At 41.1% G+C, this 27,272-nt stretch overlaps 1 protein-coding gene across 22 annotated transcripts in view; it reads left to right on the top strand.

The window, feature by feature from the left end:
• The window catches only part of FNBP1 (formin binding protein 1), a 133,480-nt gene that overhangs the window by 71,349 nt on the left and 34,859 nt on the right, over positions 1-27,272 (top strand). For all 22 annotated transcript variants that reach the window (XM_043469825.1, XM_043469831.1, XM_043469826.1 and 19 more), the window contains 2 exons: positions 4,368-4,430; positions 4,866-4,970. In XM_043469825.1, coding sequence (XP_043325760.1) covers positions 4,368-4,430; positions 4,866-4,970 — 168 coding nt within the window. The remainder of the gene's footprint in view (positions 1-4,367; positions 4,431-4,865; positions 4,971-27,272) is intronic.

Below are 27,272 nucleotides of genomic sequence, written 5' to 3'. Positions count from 1 at the left end.
CAAGTCCACTGAGAAAGTATTTTTGTTATAAATGAATTTAGAGGAAATAGGTCTTACTGAAGAAAAGCACAAGGCAATTCCCATCACGAGTGTTTCTAGGGTTATAGTTTTGGGCTTCACTTGAAGTGGCAACTGCCCTGAAGCTTTCTGAAGGTGCTTCACAGATTCGCTACACAGTCCACACGCATATCCACACACACAGATTTATCGTTAGGTTAATTAACCTCGAGTCAGGCTAGCACTAGAAGCCCACTGGTATTCAAGCCCATCACACTGTAGGTTTTTTTTGGAAATTCTAGTATTTGTCACAGATATATTTTCTGGAAACTCCTTTCTTCTTCCCTTTTTAAAGTTTTTTTGTGTTCCTTTGTTTTCATCTGTAGAATCTGAGTTTTATTTAAAATTCCAGATGGCTGGCTGGCTGGCTGTCCTTAGTTGAGTGTTTATTCTGTTAATTTTTTTTTCCACTTTTTTTTTTTTTTTAAAGAAGTGGCTCTTTTCACCTTAATGCTGTATTTTGCTTTTTTAGTGTAGTTTTAAAAATTGATGATCTATTTTATACATATAGTAAAATGAGTAGCTGTTGTACCTAATTGCAGTGTGTGAGTAACAAATATTCTCAGCGTTTATCTATTCAGCCTAAGGATGATTTCTTGCAGCACAGTTAAATCTGCTTCGAAGCTTTGTCTTTGTCATTTTGCTTTGAGTTAATGCTTGCCTATTTTAGGTTTCCTGTGATTTTTTTTTTTTTTTTTTTAATCTCAGCTACTCCTGGTCTCTGGGAAATTTCTGAAAAATTTTTGAAGGCTCATTTGATTTGTATAGATTTTACCTGTATATTTTTAAGGTTCAACCAAAAAGTTGAAAGTAAGTTCAGCTGCCACCCAGATACCATCAGGCATTTAAAAAGGTCTATTATTATGTTTGAAGAGAAACTAAAGCATCTTATTACTGGAGAAAGCAAAGAGCTTTTTTTTTCCTGGGTCTCTAGAGATGGCATTTCCTGTCTCTCCTCTGATAGGAGCAAAGAGCTGTGATGACTTCACTCCGTGGCTCCAAAAGAAGTGCCTATTATCTTTTTTCTCGAGAACAATTCGTCTTTATTTAGAGCTTGGAGGCACACTTTTTAGACCCACACTTGGTCACTGCCCCGCGAAGAAATGTTTGACCATTGTTTGTTAATAAACAAGAAACACATCTGGCAAGCTGGTTGGTTTGTTTAACTTTGCAACTGTTGAAATAAAGCCATTAAAGGAGGGAAGATCTAGCTGGCTACAAAGGGCCGCTGCTATTTAGGTCGTGGGATGCTCCCAACCATCAGAAGGGCTTTTGTTCCGTCCATTGGCTTCCTAAGGGATCAGCCAGCACAGTTTTTGTGTCTTGTAGGCAAATCCATTTTGGAGAACACATACTAGGCAAGAAAGTCTAGAAAGAAAATCAGTGACACTAATTTTTTTTCTCTCTCTTAAGCCACAGGAAATGCAATCACAAGTGTGCTTCTTGTTTTGGTGTGGCTGGGGGGGTGGGCGGGGAGTGTTATAACAGGAGCCTTCCCGGGAAAAAGCTCATCAATAAAGTTGAGGTCCACACTGTGCTTGTAAATAAATGTGTATTTATTATTCAACCTGGAAATAAAGAATCGGCAAGAGAATCTACTATCTAGTAGGTTTTCGATCGAATTATCCCCTCGTGCTTCCAAAACACGGCCTTTTTTGGAAGACTGTGGTCTTCAGAGCTGATCCCTTTGCTGGTGAAGCCCGATCCACCTTTCCTGACATCCTCTGTGTGCGTTTCCTCTCGGTCAGGATGGCGCTGGCTGTGAGGGAGCTTTCGTTTCGTGAAAACGTTCATTTCAGAGCTGCTGTCGAGTTGGAGCAGAAGCTTAGAGCCCAGCTCTGAACTGGGTGCCGAGGTTTTCTGTTTGTGTCTGTCTTTGAATCTCAAAGTCAGATTGGGGAGAAATGGGGATAGCTTTTCAGCAAACTGTAGGACACCAGAGACCTGCATAGGAAATGGGGCTGGTCCTCTGGACAGTTTGGGGCCGAGGGGCACAGCTGAGCCTCCGTCCCCCTCCCGGACCCCTCACTCCTCTGCCTCCCCAGGTCCTCCCCCGCCCCCGCGCCTTCTTTAAAGGGACGTCTGTGGCTTTCAGAAAACCCGCTCACATTCTGTACTTCCCCTCAAAGCGCCTCAATTCTGCTCTCGGCTCATCTTACGCCTCCCTAAAGCCCATCCTTTCTTACTTGTTTATGCCTACCTTCGACTCCATCTCTTTTTGGTCGTATCCATCTCTTTTCTGTCGTATCCCTCTGTCTATTATGAGACTCAAAATACGAAGCCCCACGGGGCTCCTCCAGACCAAAAAAAAATTGCCAGATGGGTAAACCTTGCTGTCAAGAGGCACTTAAAATGGTGAAACGTGACCTCCGAAGAGAGACAAGAAAACATTCCCTTATAAAGGAACACTGTTCTTTAAGAAAAAAAAAAAAAGAGTCTGATTTTTGTCTCCTCCTCGCCGGCCTCCCGGGGTCAGTTACCTTGTGTATCTCGGCTAAGCCATAGGTTCTGATGAGGTGAAAGAAAAGGCTGTGAGTACCGAGGAGACCTCTCCACCCTTTCGCTTCCCTCCTCCACTACACACCCCTCCCAGCTGAACTTACCTCCTCGGCCAGGAGACGGACAGCACATTCACGCCTAGTCATCTGAGGAGGGTCATTTATTAAAAGGACCATTTAGCACTTGTGGAGAGGATTCAGGAAGAGCTAAGGGATGGAGTAGTACCCCCACCCCACCCCGGGCTGATCACAGTGGGGAGCTGCCATGGCCCTGGGTCTCAAAGGGTAGGGGAGCCTTGTAGGAACTTCAGAGATGAGCTATGGGCACTGTCAGGCCAGAGCTGTGGCCTTTGGTCAAAAGACCTCGTCAGCTCTTTGCATCCTAGCGGCGGTGCAGATGGAAATTCCCCGCCCTCTGATCTGCCAGAACCCGTCAAGTCTAACAAAACCAGGGGGAAGGTGCTTTCATGCACGTGGTCCATGCAGGTCAGAACATCCTTGGAATCACTCTGACCTCTCCGTGTCTCACAAGCCACATCTGATCTGATTTATTGGTAATTTTCCCAATCAAAGGACACCCAGAGTCTGAGCCTCTGTCAACACCTGCACTGCTGCCCCAGGGTCCAAGTGTCCATCATTTCCAGGGTTAGAGAGGGACTCCCACCTGGAACATTCTTGCATGACATCCCCGACTTCCCAGGTCATGCAGACAAAAAGCTTACAAGACTCTGCCCAGGCTGCACCTTTCTTCTCTGACCCCATCTCCTCACATTCTTGAGACTCATGTTGGTCTGACTCTCTGATGTCCCTGATGGTCAACACCAAGCATATACCTGCCACAGGGCCTTTGCAGATGGCAGGGAGGTGAATTTAAGTCTAAGAAAATATAAGTCACGAAACCATCTATCCACCCAAAACTTAGACAAGTATTTGCAGCAGCATTATTCATAATAGCCGCAAACTGGGAACGGGTCATCCAAAAAATTACCATGTGGCAATAAAAGGAATAAAGTACTGATATGTGTGATCATTGGAAACGTTAGGCTAAGTGAAAATTATGAAATGTTGAAAGTATGACATCAGTCACAAAGGATTTCATATTGTACGATTCCATTCGTATGAAATATCCCGAATAAGCAAGTCTATACAGACCGGAAGTGGTATGGTGTTTGCCTAGGGCTGGGGAAGATGGGAGGTGACAGCCAAGAGGTTCAGCATTTTTTCTGAGGTGATACAAATGTTCAAGGGACTTCCCCGGCAATCCAGTGGTTAGGACTCTGTCTTCTAATGCATGCGGTGAGGATTCGATCTCCGATTGAAGAACTATGATCGCACGTGCCTTGGGAGGGTGGGGTGGCAGAGGTATGACCAGAAAATTTTTTTAAATGTTCTAAAATCGATTGTGATGAGAGTTGCCTATTTTGTGACTAGACTAAAGCCCACTGAATTGAACAGTTTCAATGGGTGAATCGTATGGTATATGAATCACATCTCAGAGCGATTAAAAATAAAGATCTGATTGCCATCTTTGTAAAGCATTGCTGTCATTTTCACAAGTAGCATAAATAACTCTTAGCATTCAGTAAGATTATAGCTAAAGTCTGAGATGCAACTCTGCGACTATTGACTTATTACTGTTTTCATTTCTCATTTATTTTTTAAGTCTTACATTTCTTCCGAGCACATGGGCCAGATATTCAATATTTAAATATCCTTGGAGTGGGTGAATTTTTTTTTCAAGTCTTAATATGAGAAAGACAGAGTACTAATCATGGGTGTGTCTCTGCTCCGCCCCCCCCCCCGCCCCCCCAGCACTTTCACGATGGACGGAAGGCACAGCAACACATAGAGACGTGCTGGAAGCAACTAGAATCAGTAAGTGAAAAACCAACCGCTCAAGAAATGTCTTTACAGATTTTTCTGATCTGAATTTAACTTAAGTTTGAATCAACACTAAGTACAAAACAGAGACCCTAACATCTTTAGAGATTTTTACAATTTGAATTTAATTGATTTCTAGAGATTATTACTGAAAGTAAAATGTTGAGCCCCAAAGAGCCCAAGTGGAACCTTTTTTCTAAAAATCATAGGGAAGGACAAAGATTAGACAGTTTGGATGGAAATAAAGGCGGATTTTAAAATAACTTCCTGAAGTGATGACATGGAACAAATCAGTTCAGAAAACAATGCTTTTGGGGAGGGGGAATCAGGGAATGCCGATAAAATTATGATACAATTACATCTTCATATAGTAATCTCATGGTTTCATTAACAATCACTTTCCCTGTCACCATCTTCCTCTGCTCTTAGAGTAAAAGACGTTTTGAGCGGGATTGCAAAGAGGCCGACCGAGCCCAGCAGTACTTTGAGAAAATGGATGCTGACATAAATGTTACGAAAGCAGATGTTGAAAAGGTAAGGTGAAAGCGAGAGTCTTTTTTTTTTCATTTCCCCTTTTAACGCTTGTCACATATCCTCCCAGACTGCTGGTCCCCAAGTTCTTCTTTCTGATGCAGCCACAAAAGGCCACTCAACTTGGAATTATTTTCGTTTCGTGTCAACTTGGGGTGTGGGGTATTAGTAGGAGGCTGGGGGAGGAATCTAAAATTCGGGGGAATCCTCAGTGTTATGATTTGAGCAGTGTGTTGATTTCTTTAGTCACCAGGACGATTAACGTGGAGACAAACCATGAACCTATCTTAGGGGGTGGTTTCCGCAGACTGTGGTTCTCTCTTAATGGCTTTTCAAAGAAAAAAATCGACCTCTCAAAAGCTGGAGCAGGCCGCCCAGCGCCATCTGAAAGAGCTTGGCTGCTGGCACTGTTTCTGATAAAAAGATAAAGAGACTCACACTAGTGGCCGGATTCTGATGGTCTCATTCAGGTTGCTGACAGGTTGTAACCCAAGGCTTGCATTGGGAGGTCCTCTCCAAAGCTTTTCCCAAAATGGGCTTGTGTTGTTGGCAATTAGGAATATTATTATAAAGCTTGTACTGTGTCTTCTTGTGGTCCCCTGTGTGTTTTTTCCCTAGAAGCTAAATTTTCTTTTTATAAAAGTCATCAATATGAGTGTAAACAAAATTAGGCTGTTAAAGAACCGTATTCATTCCTGACTGCCCAGGGCTGTTTTGGCATTCGTAGCTTCATGCTTTTACATGGGGAAAAAGCACTGCATTTTCGTAGATTTCTTTCACTTTTTGCCAGATTATTTGGAGATGAATTTGCTTGGAAAACAGTGTAAATTAGGTATTTAGTTATTTGCCCAATTCTGCCAAATTCCTTGCTTAAAGTCTAGGCGTAGATTAGTATGCCTTCCTCTAAAATTACCTAGTATATTAGAAAACACATTCTTAATATCTATATTTGATCTTGAGTGGGGATATTTACTTTACCAAAAGATACATTCATTACCATGCTCATAGTAACGTAACAGTCACTCAGTCGTGTCTGACTCTTTGCAACCCCATGGACTGCCACCCACTGGGCTCACCTGTTCACGGAATTCTCTAGGCTGGAATACTGGAGTGGGTTGCCATTTCCTCCTCCAGGGGATCTTTCCTATCGAGGGTTTGAACCTGAGTCTCCTACATTAGCAGGCAGATTCTTTAACACTGAGCCACCTGAGAAGCCCCAAAAGGTACCATAAATTACCATAAACTTACCATAAGTTCTCATAAAATGTTAATTCCCCAAAGTATTTAATATGTTATTCAATTAAAATAGATGGACCCAAAGTTTATTTTTAAAAAAATTTGAGGTTAAATGAACATAAAACTTTTGCATATTCATTTTAGAGCCAGATGCCTTGCTAATAAACTCTCTTTTTATTTCTGTTTTGGGGTTTTCCATAGAGACAGTCGTAACATCGGCAAATAATGACAGTCTTATTTCTTCTTTTTCAGTCTTTATGCCTTTTATTTATTTTTCTTATCTTGCTCTGCTGGTTATGACCTCTTTTATGCTGGCAGAAGCAGTTATTGTGGATTTCCTTATCTCATTCTAGATAAAGAGAGTGCTTCAAATGTTTCCCCATTAAACATGATTATAATAAGCCTTTATCAGGGTGAGGGATTTCCCTTCTTTTCCTATTTTGCCAAGAGGTTTTTTTTTTTTAAAACTCAACTTGATATTGAATATCATCAAATATCTTTTCTGTTTCCTTTAATCCATTAATGGACAGATTACATTATTAAATTTTCTTATATTGAACCAAATTAGCATTCCTGGGACTAGTGTAACTAGATTTTGATGTAGTTTTTTTAAATACAGAGCTGAATTTACATTATTAACATTTTACTTGAGATCTTGGATCAATGTTCATTGAAATCAGTTCAGTTCAGTTGCTCAGTCAAGTCTGACTCTTTGTGACCCCATGGACTGCAGCATGCCAGGTTTCCCTGTCCATCACTAACTCCCGGAGCTTACTCAGACTCATGTCCATTGAGTTGGTGATGCCATCCAACCATCTCATCCTCTGTTGTCCCCTTTTCCTCCCACCTTCAATCTTTCCCAGCATCAGGGTCTTTTCCAATGAGTCTTTTCTTCACATCAGGTGGCCAAAGTACTGCAGTTTCAGCTTCAGCATCAGTCCTTCCAATGAATATTTAGGACTGATTTCCTTTAGGATGGACTGATTGGATCTCCTTGCTGTCCAAGGGACTCTCAAGAGTCTTCTCCAACACCACAGTTCAAAAGCATCAATTCTTAAGCACTCAGCTTTCTTTATAGTCCAACTCTCACATCCATACACGACTATGGGAAAAACCACAGCTTTGACTAGATGGACCTTTGTTGGCAAAGTAATGTCTCTGCTTTTTAATATGCTGTCTAGGTTGGTCATAACTTTTCTTCCAAGGAGCAAGTGTCTTTTAATTTCATGGCTGCAGTCACCATCTACACTGATTTTGGAGCCCAAGAAAATAAAGTCTGTCACTGTTTCCATTGTTTCCACATCTATTTGCCATGAAGGGATGGGGCCAGATTCCATAATCTTAGTTTTCTGAATATTGAGTTTTAAGCCCACTTTTTCACTCTCCTCTTTCACTTTCATCAAGAGGCTCTTTGGTTCATCTTCACTTTCTGCCATAAGGGTGGTGTCATCTGTGTATCTGAGGTTATCGATATTTCTCCCGGCAATCTTGATTCCAGCTTGTGCTTCATCCAGTCCAGGATTTCTCATGATGTACTCTGCATATAAGTTAAATAAGCAGGGTGACAATATACAGCCTTGACGTACTCCTTTCCTGATTTGGAACCAGTCTGTTGTTCCATGTCCAGTTCTAACTGTTCTTGACCTGCATACAGATTTCTCAGGAGTCAGGTCAGGTGGTCTGGTATTCCCATCTCTTGAAGAACTTTCCACAGTTTGTTGTGATACACACAGTCAGAGGCTTTGGCATAGTCAATAAAGCAGAAGTAGATGTTTTTCTGGTTCATTGAAATAGAAACCTATGATTTTTCTTTCTTGGCTGTTCTAGTTTGCTTTATTAGTTTTGGAGTATTCCTTTTTATTTTCTAAATAATATGTGTGAGAGGAAATTAGGTTTCTTAAATGTTTTGTAATACTTTATAGTGGGAGAGTTTCTAACTACTGACCTAATTTCTTTATTGTCCTTGAAAGCATTCACTTTCAGCAAAATGAAAAATCTGATCCCACATGTAGTTTCCTGCACTTACCTGTTGTTTTTACACAGGTGGAAATATCATTCCAGATTTTGCATTCATAGTCCCAGCTTTTCTAGAGAGCTCACGGAATGCACATTATAGCCACTTGAAGCCACTGAGTCCATCACTATTTGCAATCTTTAGCCTTTTTCTTCCTTTTTTTTAAAAATTGAAGTATAATTGACTTACAATATTATATTAGTTTCAGGTGTACTTCACCTTTGTGTTAGTTAAGATCTCATGACATTGTAAAGGCTTACCCATGATTGCTTCCAACTATTAATTGAGTATGAAAAATTGCATATAGACTGGCAAGCCTCCTATACCAACATCACTGCCTTATATTTGCCTTATAATTAGGGTTAGGGTTAGGGTCACATAAGAAGGTAGAAGTCACAAGCAGAAAAACCTGTGAGATTGAGAAGACAGTGTGTGTGATTATAAATGTGTGTTCCTTGGAATTTCCACTCTGGTCCACATTTAAAGTGGGTTCTCCGGGAAGCTGTCTTTTCCTGGATCACAGCGAGGCCAGGACCACATCAGTCTGAATTTCCCACTTGGGGTTCGGGATTCCACACCTGCTGGGTGAGTTCTGGTCCTTTGTGATTGAAAATTTTTCCAAGGTGACTCTAGTTTTCCTCCCTTGGGTCGGGTCCAAGAGAGTTGATGTATCAAGAGCACAATTTCTAGGTCCGGTTGCAGCTTTGGAACTTTTCAAAGGTACTACCAAACTGAATTGCTCTTCTCAACTATTTTAGTATTTCCAAGGATGCACTGTTATTTCTTATACTGACTGTCATTTTGTTATTTTCCTGGAAGTCCTATATACCTCCTCCCTAAGGACATGCACTGTCTCATGTTGGAATTCTGAGACTTGCCTGGCAGTCCAGTGGCTGAGACAGTGCTCCCGCTGCAAAGAGCCTGGGTTCAATTCCTGGTCAGGGAACTAGATCCCGTGTGCCACAACTAAGACCTGGAACAGCCAAATGAATAAAATAAATAAATACTTAAAAAAACAATAATAACAACAACTGTGCTTCTTCTAATGCAAACTAGGGCACTTCACACTTTAAAAATAAATAAACATCGGAATTCTTAAGTTATTCTCCTTAGGAGTGTGACTTGAACCACTGTAATTTCCCCAAAGCAAAGCCATGATTTGGTTGTTGTATTTGTTTTGGCATTATCTGTCACCAGTGAAGCTTCTTGTCAGGATCAAGCGGAAAGGATGCAGTGTTTCAGTTCTTAGGGACACTTAATGTAATTTCCCACCTTGACTTCTGAGAGTCTTCGGCTCGAATATAAATGTCTTTTCTTCCAGTTTCTGCAAATGATTCAATTACCCAGTTGTCTTCGCGGTGACTCCCCTCCCTTTTTCCGGCAGTCAGCTCCGCAGCCCTTGGGATGATAAGCCTGCGTTTACAAAGACACTGTCGCTGCTCCCACCTCGAGTAGGACGGACTTTCCTAAATTGCGCTTGTGTTTGATGACACCGTCCATGGGAACTGTATGTGCATGATGCATCTTCTAAGCTGCGTAGGATCTGGGTGGGAGCCTGATTTTCTTTTCCTTTGGGGAGGTTAATGTTCCCCAGAGAGACTGGCGCTGTGTTCACACTGCCCAGATCTAGCCCAGCCCACACTTTGGCTTTGGGTTCACCATGAGTATGTGTGGCCAGGTGTTTCATCCTTTGCTTACAAGAGGTCGTGTGTTAGCCTTGAGGTGCCCAGTTTAACTAAGTATAAATTTATATGTAGAAATAGACATTAAAAAAAAAAAACCCACTGGAATTCTTGTCTCTGGGCTACTGAACATATTTGGATGCTGTGAGCATGCCATGTTCCTTAGAAGAATGATGCGGAAAGAAAGTCAGTTCAATGGAATGGTTTTTATTGGTGGTAAAAACTCAAGGAGCTTAGGCAATCTCTTTTCCCTTGCCAAGAGGCTGCTATCAGAAAGTTTTGAATTTGAAAACTTGAAATGAGCTGTAGTGATTTGAAATGAGCGGAGCTGAGTTTGTCAGAGAACCAGTACAGAGTGGAATAGGTCATCTTGTGGCTTGTGACCTACATGTTCAAGGGAAACCAGAATTTTTCCCTTCCTTCTAATGAGATGGAAAAGATAATCCTTACTCTCTGTCTTGTAATATTGAGAGGTCGAAGGACTGCAAGGGAACACGGAACAATCAAACCTTATTATGTCTTACTCAGCTATAGGAGTCTCATGTAAAAAAAAGTAATTGAAGCACTGAGGATAAGGTGAAGTATTCTCTGCTGTCCAGCCCTCCCCTTCCCAGACCCTTCTCAGGAGTGGTCACTTTTGCCACATGATGTGTGTCCTTTTAGACTCTTCCTGAAAGATGTTTTATTTGTTTATTTGGCTGTATCGGGTTGTAGTTGGCGCACGCAGTGTCCTTCGTTGAGGTGCATGGACTCTAGCTGTGGCGGTGGGCTCCCCAGTGTGTGGGCTCAGTAGGGGAGGTGTGCACACCCAGCTGCTCCCTGGCATGAGGAAGCCAACCCAGGTCCCCTGTGTTCCACCAGGGAGGTCCCTAGACCTTTTCAAATGGGTATCTATTGAGGTGAGATGTACATACCATAGTGTGGCCACGTCTTATGTGGACAGCTCAATGAGTTTTTGCATATAAATGAAATTGTGTGCTGGGACCCCAGATAAGGGATGTTCCTAGGACCCCAGCAGTCTCCCTGGGACCCTACCCCCACCCAAAGTTATTATAATAATAAACTATTATCCTGACATGTGACATATCTTTGTTTAGCCTGTTTCTATATTTCATACAAGTTACACCATCCGTATTCTCCTGCCTAGCTTCTCTAACTCAATGTGGTGTCTGTGAGATTCATATTCTCACAGGGGGAGGTGTGTGTTGTTGTGTGGTGTCCATCATGCGGATGTACAGTTTATCCATTCTCGGGTTGGTAGATGTCTGGATTGTTTCCATATTGAGGCCAAATTAAGAACAAAGCTCGCATGAACATTTCTGTGCATCTCAGTTGGCAGACACGGTCTCCCCTCCTGCTCAGTGTAAGCGTGCCTGAGGTGGAACCCTGAGTCACGGGTGCTGTCAGACCTTGACAAGGTGGCTTTGCCGGTGGACACCCCTTCAGCAGCTGCTCCTCACCCACATCGGGGGTTGGTAGTCTCAGTCCTTTTATTTCAGCCTTTTTGATGAGTGTGGAGTGGATTCTGGTAGTGTCTTTAATTTACCTTTGTATTTCCTTGATGAAAAATGATGTTGAGCATCTTTTCACATGCTATTATGTGCCAGTTATAATAACCTTTTTTGTAAAGAGCCCACATCTTTAGCTTATTTTAAAAACAGACTTGCTTCTTTCTAGCATATGGTGGTGGTGGTGCTTTAGTTGCTAAACTGTGTCCGACTCTTTGCAACCCCACGGACGGTAGCCCGTCAGGCTCCTCTGTTCATGGGATTGTCCAGGCAAGAATACTGGAGTGAGTTGCTATTTCCTTCTCCAGGGGACCCAGGGATCCCTGGGAACTCCTGACCCAGGGATATAACCTGTGACTCCTGCTTGGCAGGTGACCCACCTGGATAGCCATATACATATGTATGTATGTATATAATTATACAGTTATCTTTACTTACCCCAGTAAAGCTTTTTGCTACACTTTTAATTACTATGTGGCTGAGCTTTTTAAAATTTTCATCACTACTATTGAAATATTGTTGTGTGATGGGAAAAGCCTAGGCAACTGGAATATTATCATTTCCAAGTCACACATTTATAAAGGTTAGGCTTAGAAGTACAGAGAGCCCAGCTCTCTGTGGCCCCATCTCTCAGAAGCCCAGCACCAGGGCCATCAGAGTGGACATGGTACCAAAGGACCACTGTTCATTGTCACCATTAAACTCTTCAGATAGTCTCGATTTTTGGGGGGGATGGTGGTAGAGTACAGTGTATAAAGAAGTGGACAGGAGACTATTTTTTTTAATATTTATTTATATGACCATGCTGGGTCTTAGTTGCAGCAAGTAGGATCTTTGATCTTTTAGTTGCAGCGTGCAAACTCTTAGTTGCAGTGTGCAGGACCTAGTTCCCTGATCAAGGATGGAACTTGGGCCCCCTGCATTGAGAGCAGGGAGCCTTAGCCACTGGACCACCAGGGAAGTCCCAAGACTACTTTTTAACGGAGTCAATATTTCAAGCTTTTATACAGTTTGGAGATTACTTGTGAAGAATCAGAATTCTAAGTAGCCATTAATTTATTTTTATAAAAATGTTTCTAGTAATGTCTTTCTTGCAGTTTCCTTTCATTTGGAATAGTTCTTAATCCAACTAAACTCCAAATTTGTCTATTTCTATGTAAACATAGGCCCCCCCAAATGAGTTCCTCCATACTTTTTTTTTTAAAGAGATTTCTGATGGAATCAGGATTTCATGGTCTTATTCTCACTTTTAAAAAACTTGTTTAAATTTGTTTTATGGATATATAGTTGGTTAATAGTGTGTTAAATTTTACCGTACAGCAAAATGATTCAGTTATACATATACATGCATTCTTTTTCATATGGTTTATCACAGGATACTGAATAATTTTCCCCGTGCATACAGTAGGACCTTGTTGTTTAGCCATCCTCTGTATAATAGTTTGCATCTGCTAACCCCAACCCTCCAGTCCATCCCTGCCTCACCTACCCTCCCTCCTGGCAACCACGAGTCTCTTTTCTAAGCTGTGAGTCTGTTTCTGTTTCACAGACAAGTTCATTTGTGTCATATTTTCCTGTGGGGGGAGGGTTACCATTTTTTAACTTTATGTCTTAATTGGGGGATGATTGCTTTATATCTTTGTGTTAGTAGCATCTCCCTTTGTTGTCAAAATTCCTGAGCTGTGTGTGACGTGTTCCCATCCATTGATTCATCCCCTCAGCCATTATCTCTGGCCTACATCCTGGCCAGGTGTGGGGTTGACACAGATACCATCATGGAATCACTGCCTCCTTGACCTTAAGGAATTCACCTTTCACTCTCTTCCTAATATTCAGGGACTGTATGGTGAACTTTCCCACGTGTTCCCTAAGTACTTCTTGAATGCCATTCTTGTGACAAACACATTAAAGTCGGGTTTTATCTGCCCCTGTGCTTTGGAATAGTAACACGCTAGACAGACGTGGAAGAGAAGAGGTGCATAGTCTCTGCTTCCTGATAACGCTGCAGCTGGCTAGTGCGGCGCTGGGATGAAAAGGAAAAGGTTATCAAAATGAATGGAATGTGGACTAATATTTCCGAACAGAGAGCACAGTGTTTTCTAAATGCATGCATTAAACTGAGTTCATCCATGTCAGGCCATGAATAATTCCCTTTCTCCAGCTCGCCCTCGCCTTGTGACTGTAGGCTCTTACATAATTTCTAAATGCAAAGTAAGATATTGTTTAACAGAAACTGCAGTTCGTTTGGTTACAAGTAGCTGCAGAAATGGTTAGTGAGTTCGAGGTATGGTTTTTAAACTCCGGCATCAGTTTCTCCTTTTCTTACACAGGTCTAGTGTTGTTTAACTCGTCTGATTCTTTGACTGCTAACGTCTTCGTTTTCTAGGCAGTTGTTTGCCATCTAATGGTTAACTTGGCTTCTTAATTCGAATTCATTGCAATTCTGAGTGTTGACTAACCAGAAGAATTCTCTATACCATGTGAGAAGTTGCCTTATTTGGCCTAATCATGAGTTTTCTTGTATCACCTGATTTAAGGAAATGTTTTTAAAGTTATATTAGATTAGAATGCTGACCATGAGCCCTTAGAACAGTGTATCCATTTCTTAGGAAGCTTGCATTCCATTTTTGTGTGATATTATAGCTTCTAAAAATATTTGACTTTGAGCATTATTAGCTTTTAAATTCTTCATCAATGCCCCATCATGAAGTATTATAGAATAAGACACTGAGTCATCTGTGAATAAAGGTAGAAGTCTAAGAAGTATGTGATAAAATTTCATGTTTCTAATTACAATAAAATAGACAGGTACTGTTTTTATGTGTCATATATTACAAAATAGAATCTCTTAAAGGGAAAAATACAGTTTTAGTAAAGAATCTATGTCAGTATTAAGCAAGAATGAAGGAATTTACTTTGAATGATTATCAGTTTGATACTTATCTTAACAAAGCAAATTAAATTTACTAGCTTAGGAGGAGGTTGCCTTCAGTTGGAATCAGAGATGCTGGCTCTGTGAAGCACAAACAGGGCAAAGTTGTTCTAACTGAAGCCAGCTGAGTAGCAGAGTGTTAAATTTTTCTACCATTTGGGGAAACATTCTCTAGCAAGATGACTACTTTAGTCATTGTACGTATAAGGAATTGTACTATTAAATTTTTTTCTCTTCCCTTGCTGTAACTACGAGGTTGACATCTTTATTAAACATGTGAATATCTTAAGCGCTTTCCCCACATTTGCTTTATAACAAATGTCTGCCTGGTTATCTGAAGGGATTGTTCACTGTAACAATTTAGAAAACAATTTTTTTTTTCCAAAAGAGGAAGTGGTTAGCATGAACGCAGGAAACAAATTTTGCAACGGCAGCTTGATCTTTTACTTTAAAAATTGTTTTGTTTGCAACAAGAGAAAATGTATAGAACTTAAAATGGATATTGTTGCTGTAACTATTCTTTAAAAGAAGATCAGTGTTCAAATCAAAGATGCCCAAAAAAGTCACTTTCGTTACCCTCTTGTTTACATATGTCCTGTAAGCAATCATATCTGTAGAGTTTGTTTTATTTTGCTTCTCAGTGAACCCTTATTGAATGAACATCGGTTTCAATTGTTTTGATGCTTTAATATTTGTCCTGAGTAATAATGGATGTGTTTCCTTCTTTTGATGCTTCCCATGGGAAATGGAGTTTAATGGAAATTCCCCCAAATTATTAAATGTAGAATAAATGTGTCTATATTTGGAAATGGGACACGACTTTGATCTATGTCTTAAATGAATATTAGCATGATGAAGTTTTTTTTTTAAAGGCTACACTCAATATTTAAAAATTGAATTTGTGATAGAAGTGTCAAAACATAAAATTATTTACTATGGTTAAATGTTTCACATACCAGATACTCTTAAAGTTGCATTCAGCTCCCAGCTCCCAGTTTTCGTTCATTTGCTAGTGATTACTCCAGTCTCTATGTTGTTGACCTTAATTTTTGTTTATTTGCTTTGGAAATAAGTGGTTTTTGCTCAGCAAATGAAGTTTGGGTAAATAAACGTTTAAAAAGAAACAGGAAAGTCAAAATGTCAAAATCTCAGTATCAGAAATGTTGGGGGTGGGGGTGCTGCCCAAAGTGAATTTGTGTAAAGACTAAATACTTTTAGGACTTCCCTGGTGGCCCAGCAGTTAAGAATTCTGCACTCCCACTGCAAGGGGCACAGGTTTGATCCCTGGTCCTTCCTGGTTTGGGAAGATCCTGCATGCTGTGTGGCATGCCCCCCCCCAAAAAAAGAATAAATACTTTTAAGAGCCTCTTCAATGAAATATTTCCAGTATACATTATGTGATTTACATGAAAATGCTAACATGAAGATCTATCTTAGCTTTGCTTTAGTACTCCTAACAGCAAGCCTCTAAGTAAACATGCAAAATAGCAACAGGATGAGGATGATAATTCATTCCCATACCCTAGATATGAAAGTAAAAATGAATGGAATAAAACATAAAGTGAATACAAACACTCACATTATATGCATATATGAACATGAATGTAAAATAAAATGAATTTAAATAAAAATGGTATTGACTTATTTGGGTATGTGTGTGTGTAGCTTCAATTTTTGGCATTTCCATCGTGCCCTTCACTGTTCTAAAGGCTTTTGTATGGCAAGTCATTTAATGAAAGGTTTTAATTTTTACTAGTGGTAAATGGTCTAACTTGGCCAGGAGCTGTGTCTTATTCCACATAGATAAGGGTTCTTATCTTATTCCTGTCATTTGATAATGGTCTGGTGTGATGCAATTTACTTCATCTCTGAGCTTGTTTCTTACTCTATAAAATAAGGATAATATTATACACTTCAAGGGCTGGCTGAGAACATGATATGGGAAAACAGAGCCTATGTTTGGATGCAAGTTCATTAGTTGACACTATTGTCATCTGTATTTTCCCTGTTGGGGTTCTTTTGATTACTTCGGACTCTTCTTAGTTCTTCTCCCTTCAACCTACTGTGAATCAATTAAGTATATTTTATTTTATCTTCTTGTTGTTGTTTTTGGCCATGCCACACAGCGTGTAGGATCTTAGTTCCCCAGCCAGGGATTGAATCTGTACTCCCTGCCGTGGAAGCACAAGGCCTTAGCCAGTGGACCGCCAGGGGAGTCCCTGATTAAGTATATTTTAAACATCCAAGGCATTTGCCAGGGTATTTATTGAACCAATAGTTCAGAGCATCAGTAAGTTTACAAAGGAATATCTTTCATAAGTGTCTTGGTTAGCAGATAACGAAGAGATGGAGAGATAAGGAAAACTCAGTTACAGAATAAGATAATGTTTATATGTGCAAAGCCGCCCGTGGTGAAAATATTCAGAGCAGCAGTAGTTTAAAAATTATTAATGAGGGACTTCCCTGGTGGTCCAGTGGCTCAGAATCCGTGTTCCCAATGCAGGGGTCCAGCTGGGTTCCATCATTAGTCAGAAAACTGGTCAGAACTAAGGATTCATATGCCACACTAAAAAGAAAGATTCTGCATGCCACAACTAAAAGATCCCATGTGCCTCAACTAAGACCTGGTGCAGCCAAATAATTAAAAAAAAATAATGAGGTACATCATATGTGAAATTACCTAGTCCTGTGACCAGCAAATACTAGGAGCTCAAAAGTTGCTCATAGATTCAGCATCTGGAAAAGCCCTACATGGATTAAAGATTGTTGGGATAGAACTGAAGGAAGAATCAGGACTTGAGTGTGATGGATGGGTAGAAATTGAATAGATAAAGCAAAGAGGTAGCCTCTGAGATGAAGAGAATTTCATCACAGGCACTGAGGGTAGCATGCTGATGATATTAATAGAACAGGGGGCTAAGTAGGGTCCCCTGGAGAGATGATGTGAGAACAGATTGTGAAGGATATTAAGAGTAAAATGGGAGAATGAGTGTGATCCGCGTGAAATGCTGTTGAACCAACTTCTCAAAAAATTTACGCTGGGAACATGTTTTATTTTTTCTTAAAGGATTTCAGTCCTTACCATAATTCTTTTATCTCTCTATAGATAAAAAAAAAAAGGTGAGGCTATCAATGTTAAATTGCCATTAACCTAAAGTGGCCCTGCTGGATATGGGAGAGCTGAGACTGAAGCATGCATATTTCGATGAATTCTTTTTGAATTCAGTGTTCCTGCCAGTGCACCATACGATTTCACTCCTGGATTATATAATAAATGAGCTCTTTGTTGTTAACCACTGCTCTTGTCTACAGAATTTGGCCAGGGATAGTGGTCTGGGATACATGATAAATAGCAATTGACGTGAAGCCTCAGTGTATACAAGGGGTCCAGTAAGGAGAGCTGGGCCCCAGGGATGATCTAAAGGGGGCAGCCATATCTTCGCCATCTATCCACGCAGGCATAGACATGTGCTCAGGCAGACTTAGTGTTGTTCCTTCTTGCATATTATTCCCTTCTCAGTTAAATTTCCTCCTTCCTGAGTGATCTTGTTTACATTTTTTTCCATAAGGGTACGTGGGCTTGGTGGCTCAAATGGTAAAGAATCTGTCTGCAATGTAGACCCAGATTCGATCCCTGGGATGGGAAGATCCCCTGGAGAAGGGCATGGCAACCCACTCCAGTATTCTTGCCTGGAGAATTCCATGGACATAGGGGCCTGATGGGCTACAGTCCATGGGGTCACAAAGAGTAGGACACAGCTGAGCGACTATGACTAACACTTTCTTTTCACTTGTGAATCATAAGTTCTTTATTTGTCTGAAATGTTTCTATTGTGTCCTCACTCTAATATGGGAGAAGGCAGTGGCAACCCACTCCAGTGTTCTTGCCTGGAGAATCCCATGGACGGAGGAGCCTGGTGGGCTGCCGTCTATGGGGTCGCACAGAGTCGGACACGACTGAAGCGACTTAGCAGCAGCAGTGCTCTAGTATGATAGTTGAGTTAGGTATAGAATTCTAAGCTGACAAAGATTTTCCTCTAAACATTCTGAAAACCTCATTCCATTGTCTTTTATCCTTGATTATTCCTCTTGGGAAGCTGACTAACTACTTAATAACATTCCTTTTGTAGGTATTTGACTGTCCACCCTATCTGCTAAGACCTTATCTTTACTTTTGGTGTTTTGGTGTTCTTTTGGTGTTTTGACATCTCTATGTTATTTCAAAGTACAGACTTTTTGATTCTCATTTACTCTGCCTGGGATTCATTGGGGCTTTGTTTCTTTCATCTGTGTAGGAAAATTCTCAGGTGTTAACTCTGCAAATATACCTGTCTTTTCATTCTTTCTAATTGTCAGTTCTGGGACTCAGATGTGTGTGAAACTTTTCATTCTGTGTCTCTCATTTTCTTATGATTTCTAGTAATTCTTTTATTTCTTTAATCATTTTTAAATGATCTTCTTTAGTATTTTCTTTAAATTGTTCTTTTAGCTCAAGATTTTTTTTTTTTTTTGTAAACAGTAACTTTATTTATTTGGCTGCTCAGCATGTGGGATCTTGGTTCCCTGACCAGGGATCAAACCTGGGCCCCTACGTTGGAAGTGAAGTGAAGTCGCTCAGTCATGTCTGACTCTTGGCGACCTTGTGAACTATACACTACCACGCTCCTCCATCCATGTGCCGTCTTAACCAATGGACCAGCGGGGAAGTCCCTTAACTCAAGTTTTTATGGTGCTAGTCTTTCTCCATATTGTGTCAGCTCTCACAGTGGTTTATTTCCTTGTGCTTTTATGATTGTTAATATTATTATCTTTTTGTATGAACGTATCTTCAGAAGGGATAGATTTTTTCCTCTGGGAATCCTAGAGGAAATATCTATTGTGACTTGGGTTGAGGATGAACAGCTGCTGCTCACCAAACACCTCAGATTTCTTTTTTTTTTTAATTGAAGTGTAGTTTTTTAATAATGTTTCATGTACACAGCAACGTGATTCAGTGATACATATGTGTGTATATATATGTGTGTGTGTGAAAGTGAAAGTTGCTTAATCATGTCCAACTCTTTGCGACCCCATGGGATTCTCCAGTCTAGAGTACTGGAGTGGCTAACTGTTCCCTTCTCCAGGGGATCTTCCAACCCAGGGATCGAACACAGGTCTCCCACATTGCAGGCAGATTCTTTACCAGCTGAGCCACCAGGGAAGCCCAAGAATACTGGAGTGAGTAGCCTATCCCTTCTCCAGCGGATCATCCTGACCCAGGAATCAAACTGGTCTCCTGCATTGCAGGCAGATTCTTTGCCAGCTGAGCTACCAGGAAAGCCCATCTATATGTATATATATGTACTTTTCCAGATTCTATTCCATTATAAGTTATTACAAGGTAGTGAATATAGTTCCCTGTGCTATATGGTTAGTCCTCATTGTTTATTTTATATATAGTAGTATGTATCTGTTAATCCCAAATTCCTAATTTATCCCTCACCTTTTTCCTTTGGGAACCATAAGTTTGTTTTCTATGTTTGCGAGTATATTTCTGTTTTGTAGATAAGTTCATATGTGTCATTTTAAAAAATATATTCCACATGTAAGTTATATCATATGATATTTGTCTTTCTCTGACTCCACTTACTGTGATTATCTCAACATGTCCATCCATGTTGCTACAAATGGCATTATTTCATCGTTTTTAATGGCTAAGTAATATTTCAGTGTGTGTGTGTGTGTATCTCAGATTTCATGGTATTTCATTTCTTTCCCTGGGGTATATAACATGATTAATTTTTTTCACTCTTCTATGGAATGTATCTTTTGTAGAACTGCATTCCATAGTGCTTTCATTATGTTTGTTCTTCATAATAATGCCACAGCCACAGAGAACAACGACCATTGTTTATCATCATACAGTTAAGTCATTAACTTTCCAGAATCTCAGCTGTTCTCATCAGCTGTGCATATATGGAACCTCATGAGTGTCATAGTTTGGGGTGGCATTATTCATTAAGGGGGAAAAGGGAAGAGAAAGAAATAATCAATGTCAATCTGCTATAACTAAAAAAGACCCTTGCAAATAGAATGTGTTAGAAACGAGGGAGGAGGAGGGGATCAAGTCTTGGAGGCCATGGTTTATATTTGACTGAGATCTCTGAGCTCACACCGGGTTTGTTTTCACCAGCTTACCTTGGAGGTATGCCAGCATCAAGACAAACTATATCAGCAGCGGCTTCACTTCCAGCAGAAATTGTAGCTCACCTTCTAATTCTGCTTTTTGAATAAGGCAACTGGGGTGTAGGGAAACAGAAGCCTTTTCTTAAAAACTGCTTAGCAAGTGAATGGCCCATGAGAGGTTGAGATGCTGGTCTCATTTGCTATCTTTCCATATTCTCACCCTTCTATTTTAGTGACCGGGTACCAAAGTAACCTACAATACTGGGGCTAGAAGTTGTAAGCCTGTTTAAGAAAAAAAAAAATCAGGAAATTGCTGGAATACTTCAGGCATATTTCTTTGGTTAACTTATTTTGAAGTTTTTCTCTGTTCTGTATTTTAGCTGGCCTTATAATTTATCAAAGACAGGCTCATTGTTTTGGCAAGCCCCTGGTCTGGAAGCCTCCAACAAAAACTCACAGCACTCTGTCTGAATAGGAATTTTTAAATGCATTCTTAGTCTTGAACTGAAAATGTATTCTAGATGCAACAGTTTGCTGGGAAATTGAAACAATGCCATCTATCATACAACAGCATTACTCCAGAAAGAGAGGTCCTTCTCTTCCTTTGTTAATGCCCCGCCTACTATACTTCTCAGAGCAGTGTGTGTGTGTGTGTACGTACCTCAGAGACAGACATACTGCTTCAGTCTTTCACTGTTTCTGAAATTCTGCATAGAATTTGCCTCTTTCACTAAGCTTTTTAGCAAACTAAACTATAACTTCATCACTTTCAGAAGTGATCATTAGTAATGGGCTTTTTAAATAATAATGAAGGTATTTTGTAAATACTGCTTTGAAAACATAAATCATATATAACTTTCACTTTGCCTTATTCCATACTCTTTCAAATTATTTTTTCTTCCAAGCCACGCAATTTTCTTATTGTTCAGTTGCTCAGTCGTGTCTGATTCTTTGCGACCCTGTGGATTGTAGCACGCCAGGCTTCCCTGTCCTTCACCATCTCCCGGAGCTTGTTCAAACTCACGTTCATTGTGTCGGTGATGCATCCAACCATCTCATCCTTTGTCGCCCCCTTTTCTTCCTGCCTTCAATCTTTCCCAGCATCAGGGTCTTTTCCAATGAGTCTCCACTTTGCATCAGGTGGCCAAAATATTGGAGCTTCAGCTTCAGCATCAGTCCTTCCAATGAATATTCAGGATTGACTGGTTGGATCTCCTTGCAGTCCAAGGGACTCTCAAGAGTGTTCTCCAGCACCACAATTCAAAAGCATCAATTCTTCGGTGCTCAGCTTTCTTTATGGTCCAACTCTCACATCCATACTTGGCTGCTCGAAACACCACAGCCTTGACTATACAGACCTTTGTTGGCAAAGTAATGTCTCTGCTTTTTAATATGCTGCCTAGGTTTGTCATAACTTTCCTTCCAAGGAGCAAGCGTCTTTTAATTTCATGGCTGCAGTCACCATCTGAAGTGATTTTAGAGCCCAAGAAAATTAAGTCTGTTACTGTTTCCATTGTTTCCCCATCTATTTGCCGTGAAGTGATGGGACCAGATGCCATGATCTTCGTTTTTTTAATGTTGAGTTTTAGGCCAGCTTTTTCACTCTCCTCTTTAACCTTCATCAAGAGGTTCTTTAGTTCCTCTTTGCTTTCTGCCGTGAGAGTGGTGTCATTTGCATATCTGAGGTTATTGGTATTTCTCCTGGCAATCTTGATTCCAGCTTATACTTCCTCCAGCCTGGCATTTCGCATGATGTATATACAATAGGTTAAATAAGCAGGGTGCTACAAAATAGTATGACATATAATTAATCAATTACATTACTGGACATTTGTCTCAAATTATTAGCTATGATAAACAATACTTTGTGGATATCTTTATGAACATTGAAGATTATTTCATTAGGATAAATTCCACAGAAGTAGAATTGCTAAGTCAAAGACTAGGGTGAAATCAGTTTTGCTTCTAATCATTAACAAATCTTAGAGAAATTCAGTCTAGCAGTTAGAAGTTTCAGGGATTCTTAAAAGAGTGCTATTTTTCTGATCTCAAAAATACCTATCAGAATTTCCCTGATGGTCCAGTGGTTAAGACTCTGTGCTTCCATCATAGCGGGCATGGGTTTGATCCGTGGTCAGGGCACTAAGATGCCGCGTGGTGCAGCAAAATTAGTAAATTTAAAAAATAAAATACCTAGGGCTTCCCTGGTGGCTCAGTCGTAAAAAAAATCCACCTGCCAACACAGGAGATGTGGGTTCTATCCCTGGTCTGGGAAGATCCCACATCTCGCAGAGCAACCGAGTCACAACTGCTGAGCCCACGAGTCCTACGTGGTCCACAGCAAGAGAAGCCACAGCAATGAGAAGCCGGCACACTGCAACGAAGAGTACCCCACTCGCTGCAGCTAGAAAAGGGTCTGCACAGCTGTGAAGACCCAGCACAGCCAAACCAACCAACCAACCTAAGAAATGGGTTGTAATATCCTTGTATGCCATGAAAACGTGTGCGTTTCTTCCCATTAAGCTGGCCACATCCAGAAGGCAAGGTGATCCAATCGCCGGAGCTGCTGGTGCCTATGAGACACACCAGCTCTGCCAGCTGTTGACTGGCGGTCACTGGAACCTGGTGGTATCGTTTGTCTGGTGATGCCCTTGCTGCTCTGTTCCTGGAACTTTCACCAGGAAATTTACCTCCTCTCCATGTCACCCGGCTCCTGATGTCAGTGTTACCAGTGATTATCAGAAGGTGGCATGTGCAGGGACTTTTGCTTTCTAAACCTTACCATTTTATAAATTTGAATTAGTTACCACAAGCATATTTTTGTAATCAAGTGAAAAAAAAAAAAAGAACTGATGAAGACGGAGAGAGGTCAGATAACCCAGATTATTAAAGTGGTGAGTTTAATTTTATCTGTGACATGAAGTCAGCAGCTCAGGTAGTTTGCAGGAGGGTGAGTCTCGAGCCAGGCGCCCTGCCGCAGTCCTGCTATGCCTCCAGTCCCGCCTGTGTGCCCTTTGGGCTGGTTTCCGGGGCTGGCGGTCAGGCCATCTGCCCCCTAAGTGGAGCTGCTGCAAGGTGCTGGCTATTGAATAATAAATATGGGCAGCCTTCGCTGTGGTGCAGAATAGTAAATGCAGAATACAATCTTGATTTAGCCTTCCTTTTCCTCCTGGCCTAAAATGCAATTGGTTTCTTCTCTTGATGAGAGTCCCTTGAACTGCAATGAGATCAAACGTGTCGATCCTAAAGGAAGTCAACCCTGAATATTCACTGGAAGGACTGATGCTGAAGCTTCAATAATTTGGCCACCTGATGAAAAGAGACGACTCATTGGAAAAGACCCTGATGCTGGGAAAGATCGAAGGCGGGAGGAGAAGAGAGCAGCAGAGGACAAGATGGTTAGAGAGCATCACTGACTCAGTGGACGTGAGTTGGAGCAAACTCTGGGAGGTAGTGGAGGACACAGGAGCCTGGTGTGGTGCGGTCCATGGGGTTGCAAGAGATGGACACGACTGAGTGACTAAACAATATTATGATGATGATGAAATAAAATTCAAAGTCCAGCTTCTCCAGAGGATACTTACTGCTGTTGGAGCTATGACTGATGAAACCCTCTCCATTGTGTTCCCCCAATTTTTGGTAATCAAGGAAGGCCTTTCTAAGCTGTTATACTACATACTTCAAGCCAAGGGAAAAAATGACTTTTCAAAGCTCTGAGTTCTGCTGCAATAAATAGTTTGTTGTTTAAGGAACAGCAATGGATACAGTCCTGAGAAGTCTGAGGACATGTTCAAAAAATTAATATATCTCAGGAGACTTGCCTGGTGGCCCAGCGCTTATGAATCTGCCTGCCAATGCAGGGGACACAGGCTCGATCCCTGGTCCAGGAACTAAGATCCCCCATGCATGCATGCTCAGTCGCTTCAGTCATGTCTGACTCTTTGGGACCCTATAGGCCATAGCTTGCCAGGCTCCCCCTCTCCATGGGATTCTCCAGGCATGGATACTGGAGTGGGTTGCCATACCCTTCTCCACGGGAAATTCACGATCCAGGGATCGAACCTGCATCTCCTACATTGGCAAGCAGTTGTTTACCACTAGTGCCACCTGGAAAGCCCAAGATCCCTCATTCCACACCTACTGAGTGGGCATGCTCTGGAGTCCTTGAGCCACACAAGAGAAGCCATGTTACATCTCATTATGTATGAGTTAGGGTATAGGGTATAGGGATCAAACTTGTCGATCCTAAAAGAAATCAACCATGAATATTCATTGGAAGGACTGATGCTGAAGCTGAAACTCCAGTACTTTAGCCATCTGATGTGAAGAACTGACTCATTGGAAAAGACCCTGATGCTGGGAAAGATTGCAGGCGGGAGGAGAAGGGGATGACAGAGGATGAGATGGTTGGATGGCATCACTGACTCGGTGGACATGAGCTTGAGTAAACTCGGGGAGTTGGTGATGGACAGGGAAGCCTGGCATGCTGCTGTCCATGGGGTCACAAAGAGTTGGACACGACTGAGCAACTGAACTGAACTGATGTGTATGAGTAAAACCAGTCTGTATTTGCTCATTTTGTTAAAAGGTCAAAAGCCATAAGAAGTAATGGTAAAAGATGTGAGGGTATAACATAGTAAGAAAATCTACCACGGTCCCCATATGAAAGTAAACACATCCCTTAGTAGGGCCCATTTTCTCTGTTTATGACGAGTGAGACTCAGCCAGCAGTGTTCTTTTCTTAATGAATTGAACAGGAAGTAGCTGCACATTTTGGCCAGGCTGATCATCTAAATTTAACTAACTAAATGGATTATAGTATTTTTGTCTTTAAACCCATTAGGATTTAGAAGCATTGGGCTGCAGCTTGGTTTCTAAAATATTGTTTCCTTTATTTAGAAACTGTAACTCTGACCTTTGAAGCAGATGTCGATAAGACCATGTTAAGAATTACCAAGCAGTGAAGTCACACTTAAGTGATACATACTTAGGCCAATTTGGATTTATTTGGGGAGATTCCCAAGGATTTGTTAAAGAAATTGCACAGTTCAAGTTCAGTCTTTCTGACTGACAGTGAAAGTGGTGTAGCTCTTATTTAAAGATCTCTGTGACTTATGGCCTCAGGCCATTGTGGTCATTCTGGACTTTTTTAGAATATTATCTCTAAATTCTGCAACTCTGACTCGTTAAAAAAAAAAAACAACAACCTTTGAACTTCTCTCTGCCCCACAGTAATGTTGCTACAAGATGCTGTACCTTTTATTCTTAGAATGGGAACTTGAATGAAAAAAAATAGCTGATGGTCTTGCTGAGGATGGAAGTACTGTACCTCTTTAAGATAACAGTTGCTATTTTTAGACAGACTTACAAAGAGCTGGGAAATGGTGATGCTTCTAATCTTCATGCAGCCTTAGGCATGAGGAGATGCCCTCTCGAAAATATCTAGTTATTTAGCAGTTTCTCCAAATAAGTTTTTGAAAATACTTTATTTTTAAAAGCATATTTGTAATAATGAGTAACTGACTCAGCCCTGGTGTTTGAGAGAGACTGTTGAAGTTCCAGTGCAAAGTAAACATCACAGCTTATGAAACAAAAATAGATTTCCATAGTAAATCTTAGAACAATGGCGCATTCCTGGGCCTGGGGTTCAACAGTGGGTATTAATTCAAAGCAGCTGGATCCTGGGATGAGAGTAAGACAGCCCTGTCTTCCCACTGTGGTCTTGCAGAGCGTGATATGCGATGATATTTTGCTGCTTCTAAATGTTGCTTTATCTTTTTAATGGGTCAGAGATAGACTGTAGATATACGAAGACTTTTTGTACTGATGGCCAAGTTTTTTCTTTTCAGAAAACGGCCCGAGACATAATGCTTCTTTCATAAAAGGCAGACCCGTTCGTTCCCTCTGGAGTCTGCTTTCTTCTGTTCTCTCACTTTCCAGGCTGGATTTTATCCATGTTCTTCTTTATCTCAGTCCCTTCTGTAGTTTACATGTAGCGGTCACCGAGTTGTATTTTGAGATTACAGCGTATGGGGCATTGTGAAACAATTATGAGTTGATATGCTTATAAAAGCAATTATAGGCTTCCCTGGAGACTCACTGGTAAAGAGTCCGCCTGCCAATGCAGGAGATCTGAGTTCAATCCCTGGGTCGGGAAGATCCCCTGGAGAAGGAAATGAAATGGCAACCCACTCCAGTATTCTTGCCTGGGAAATCCCACGGACAGAGGAGCCTGGTGGGCTACAGTCCATGGGGTCACAAGAGAGTCAGACACGAATTAGCAGCTAAACAACCACAGAAAGTAATTATATAGCCAAAGCAAAAACATTGTTAGAGATTCTGGGGAGCTCAGAGGAAGGAGGGTAACAGGCCCTTCCAGTGAGCTGGTCCTGGGGCACCTCCGACAGGCTCGCCTCCAGTTCTCAGGAGTAAAATATTCCACAGTCGTTATGAGGGAGTGATTACCGGGAAGCATTGATCTGCATATGTGGGCTGTGTGTGTGTGTACCCGCACACATATGTGCATATTTAATGATGACATTCTGATCCTTGTTTCAGAACTAAGCTATATTCAATTTTCACCAAGTTGGATCATTTCTCCAAAATAAATCAGGAGATGCCCCACCTTGGTACTTTTCATTTATAAAAGAGATGAAGGAACCTGCCTGCCCTGGGGATTTTCTGACCTTTTTCTGAAGAAGGTTTGTGAATGAAGTAGAGAATTTTTTAGAAATGGGGGGGGGTCTACCTGGGAATTTCGTTGGTGGT

The sequence above is a fragment of the Cervus canadensis genome, chromosome 5 (assembly GCF_019320065.1).
Source record: "Cervus canadensis isolate Bull #8, Minnesota chromosome 5, ASM1932006v1, whole genome shotgun sequence".
Taxonomy (NCBI): Eukaryota; Metazoa; Chordata; class Mammalia; order Artiodactyla; family Cervidae; genus Cervus; species Cervus canadensis.
The sequence above is the reverse complement of the archived record's forward strand: the minus strand, read 5'-3'. Positions and strand labels throughout refer to the sequence as shown.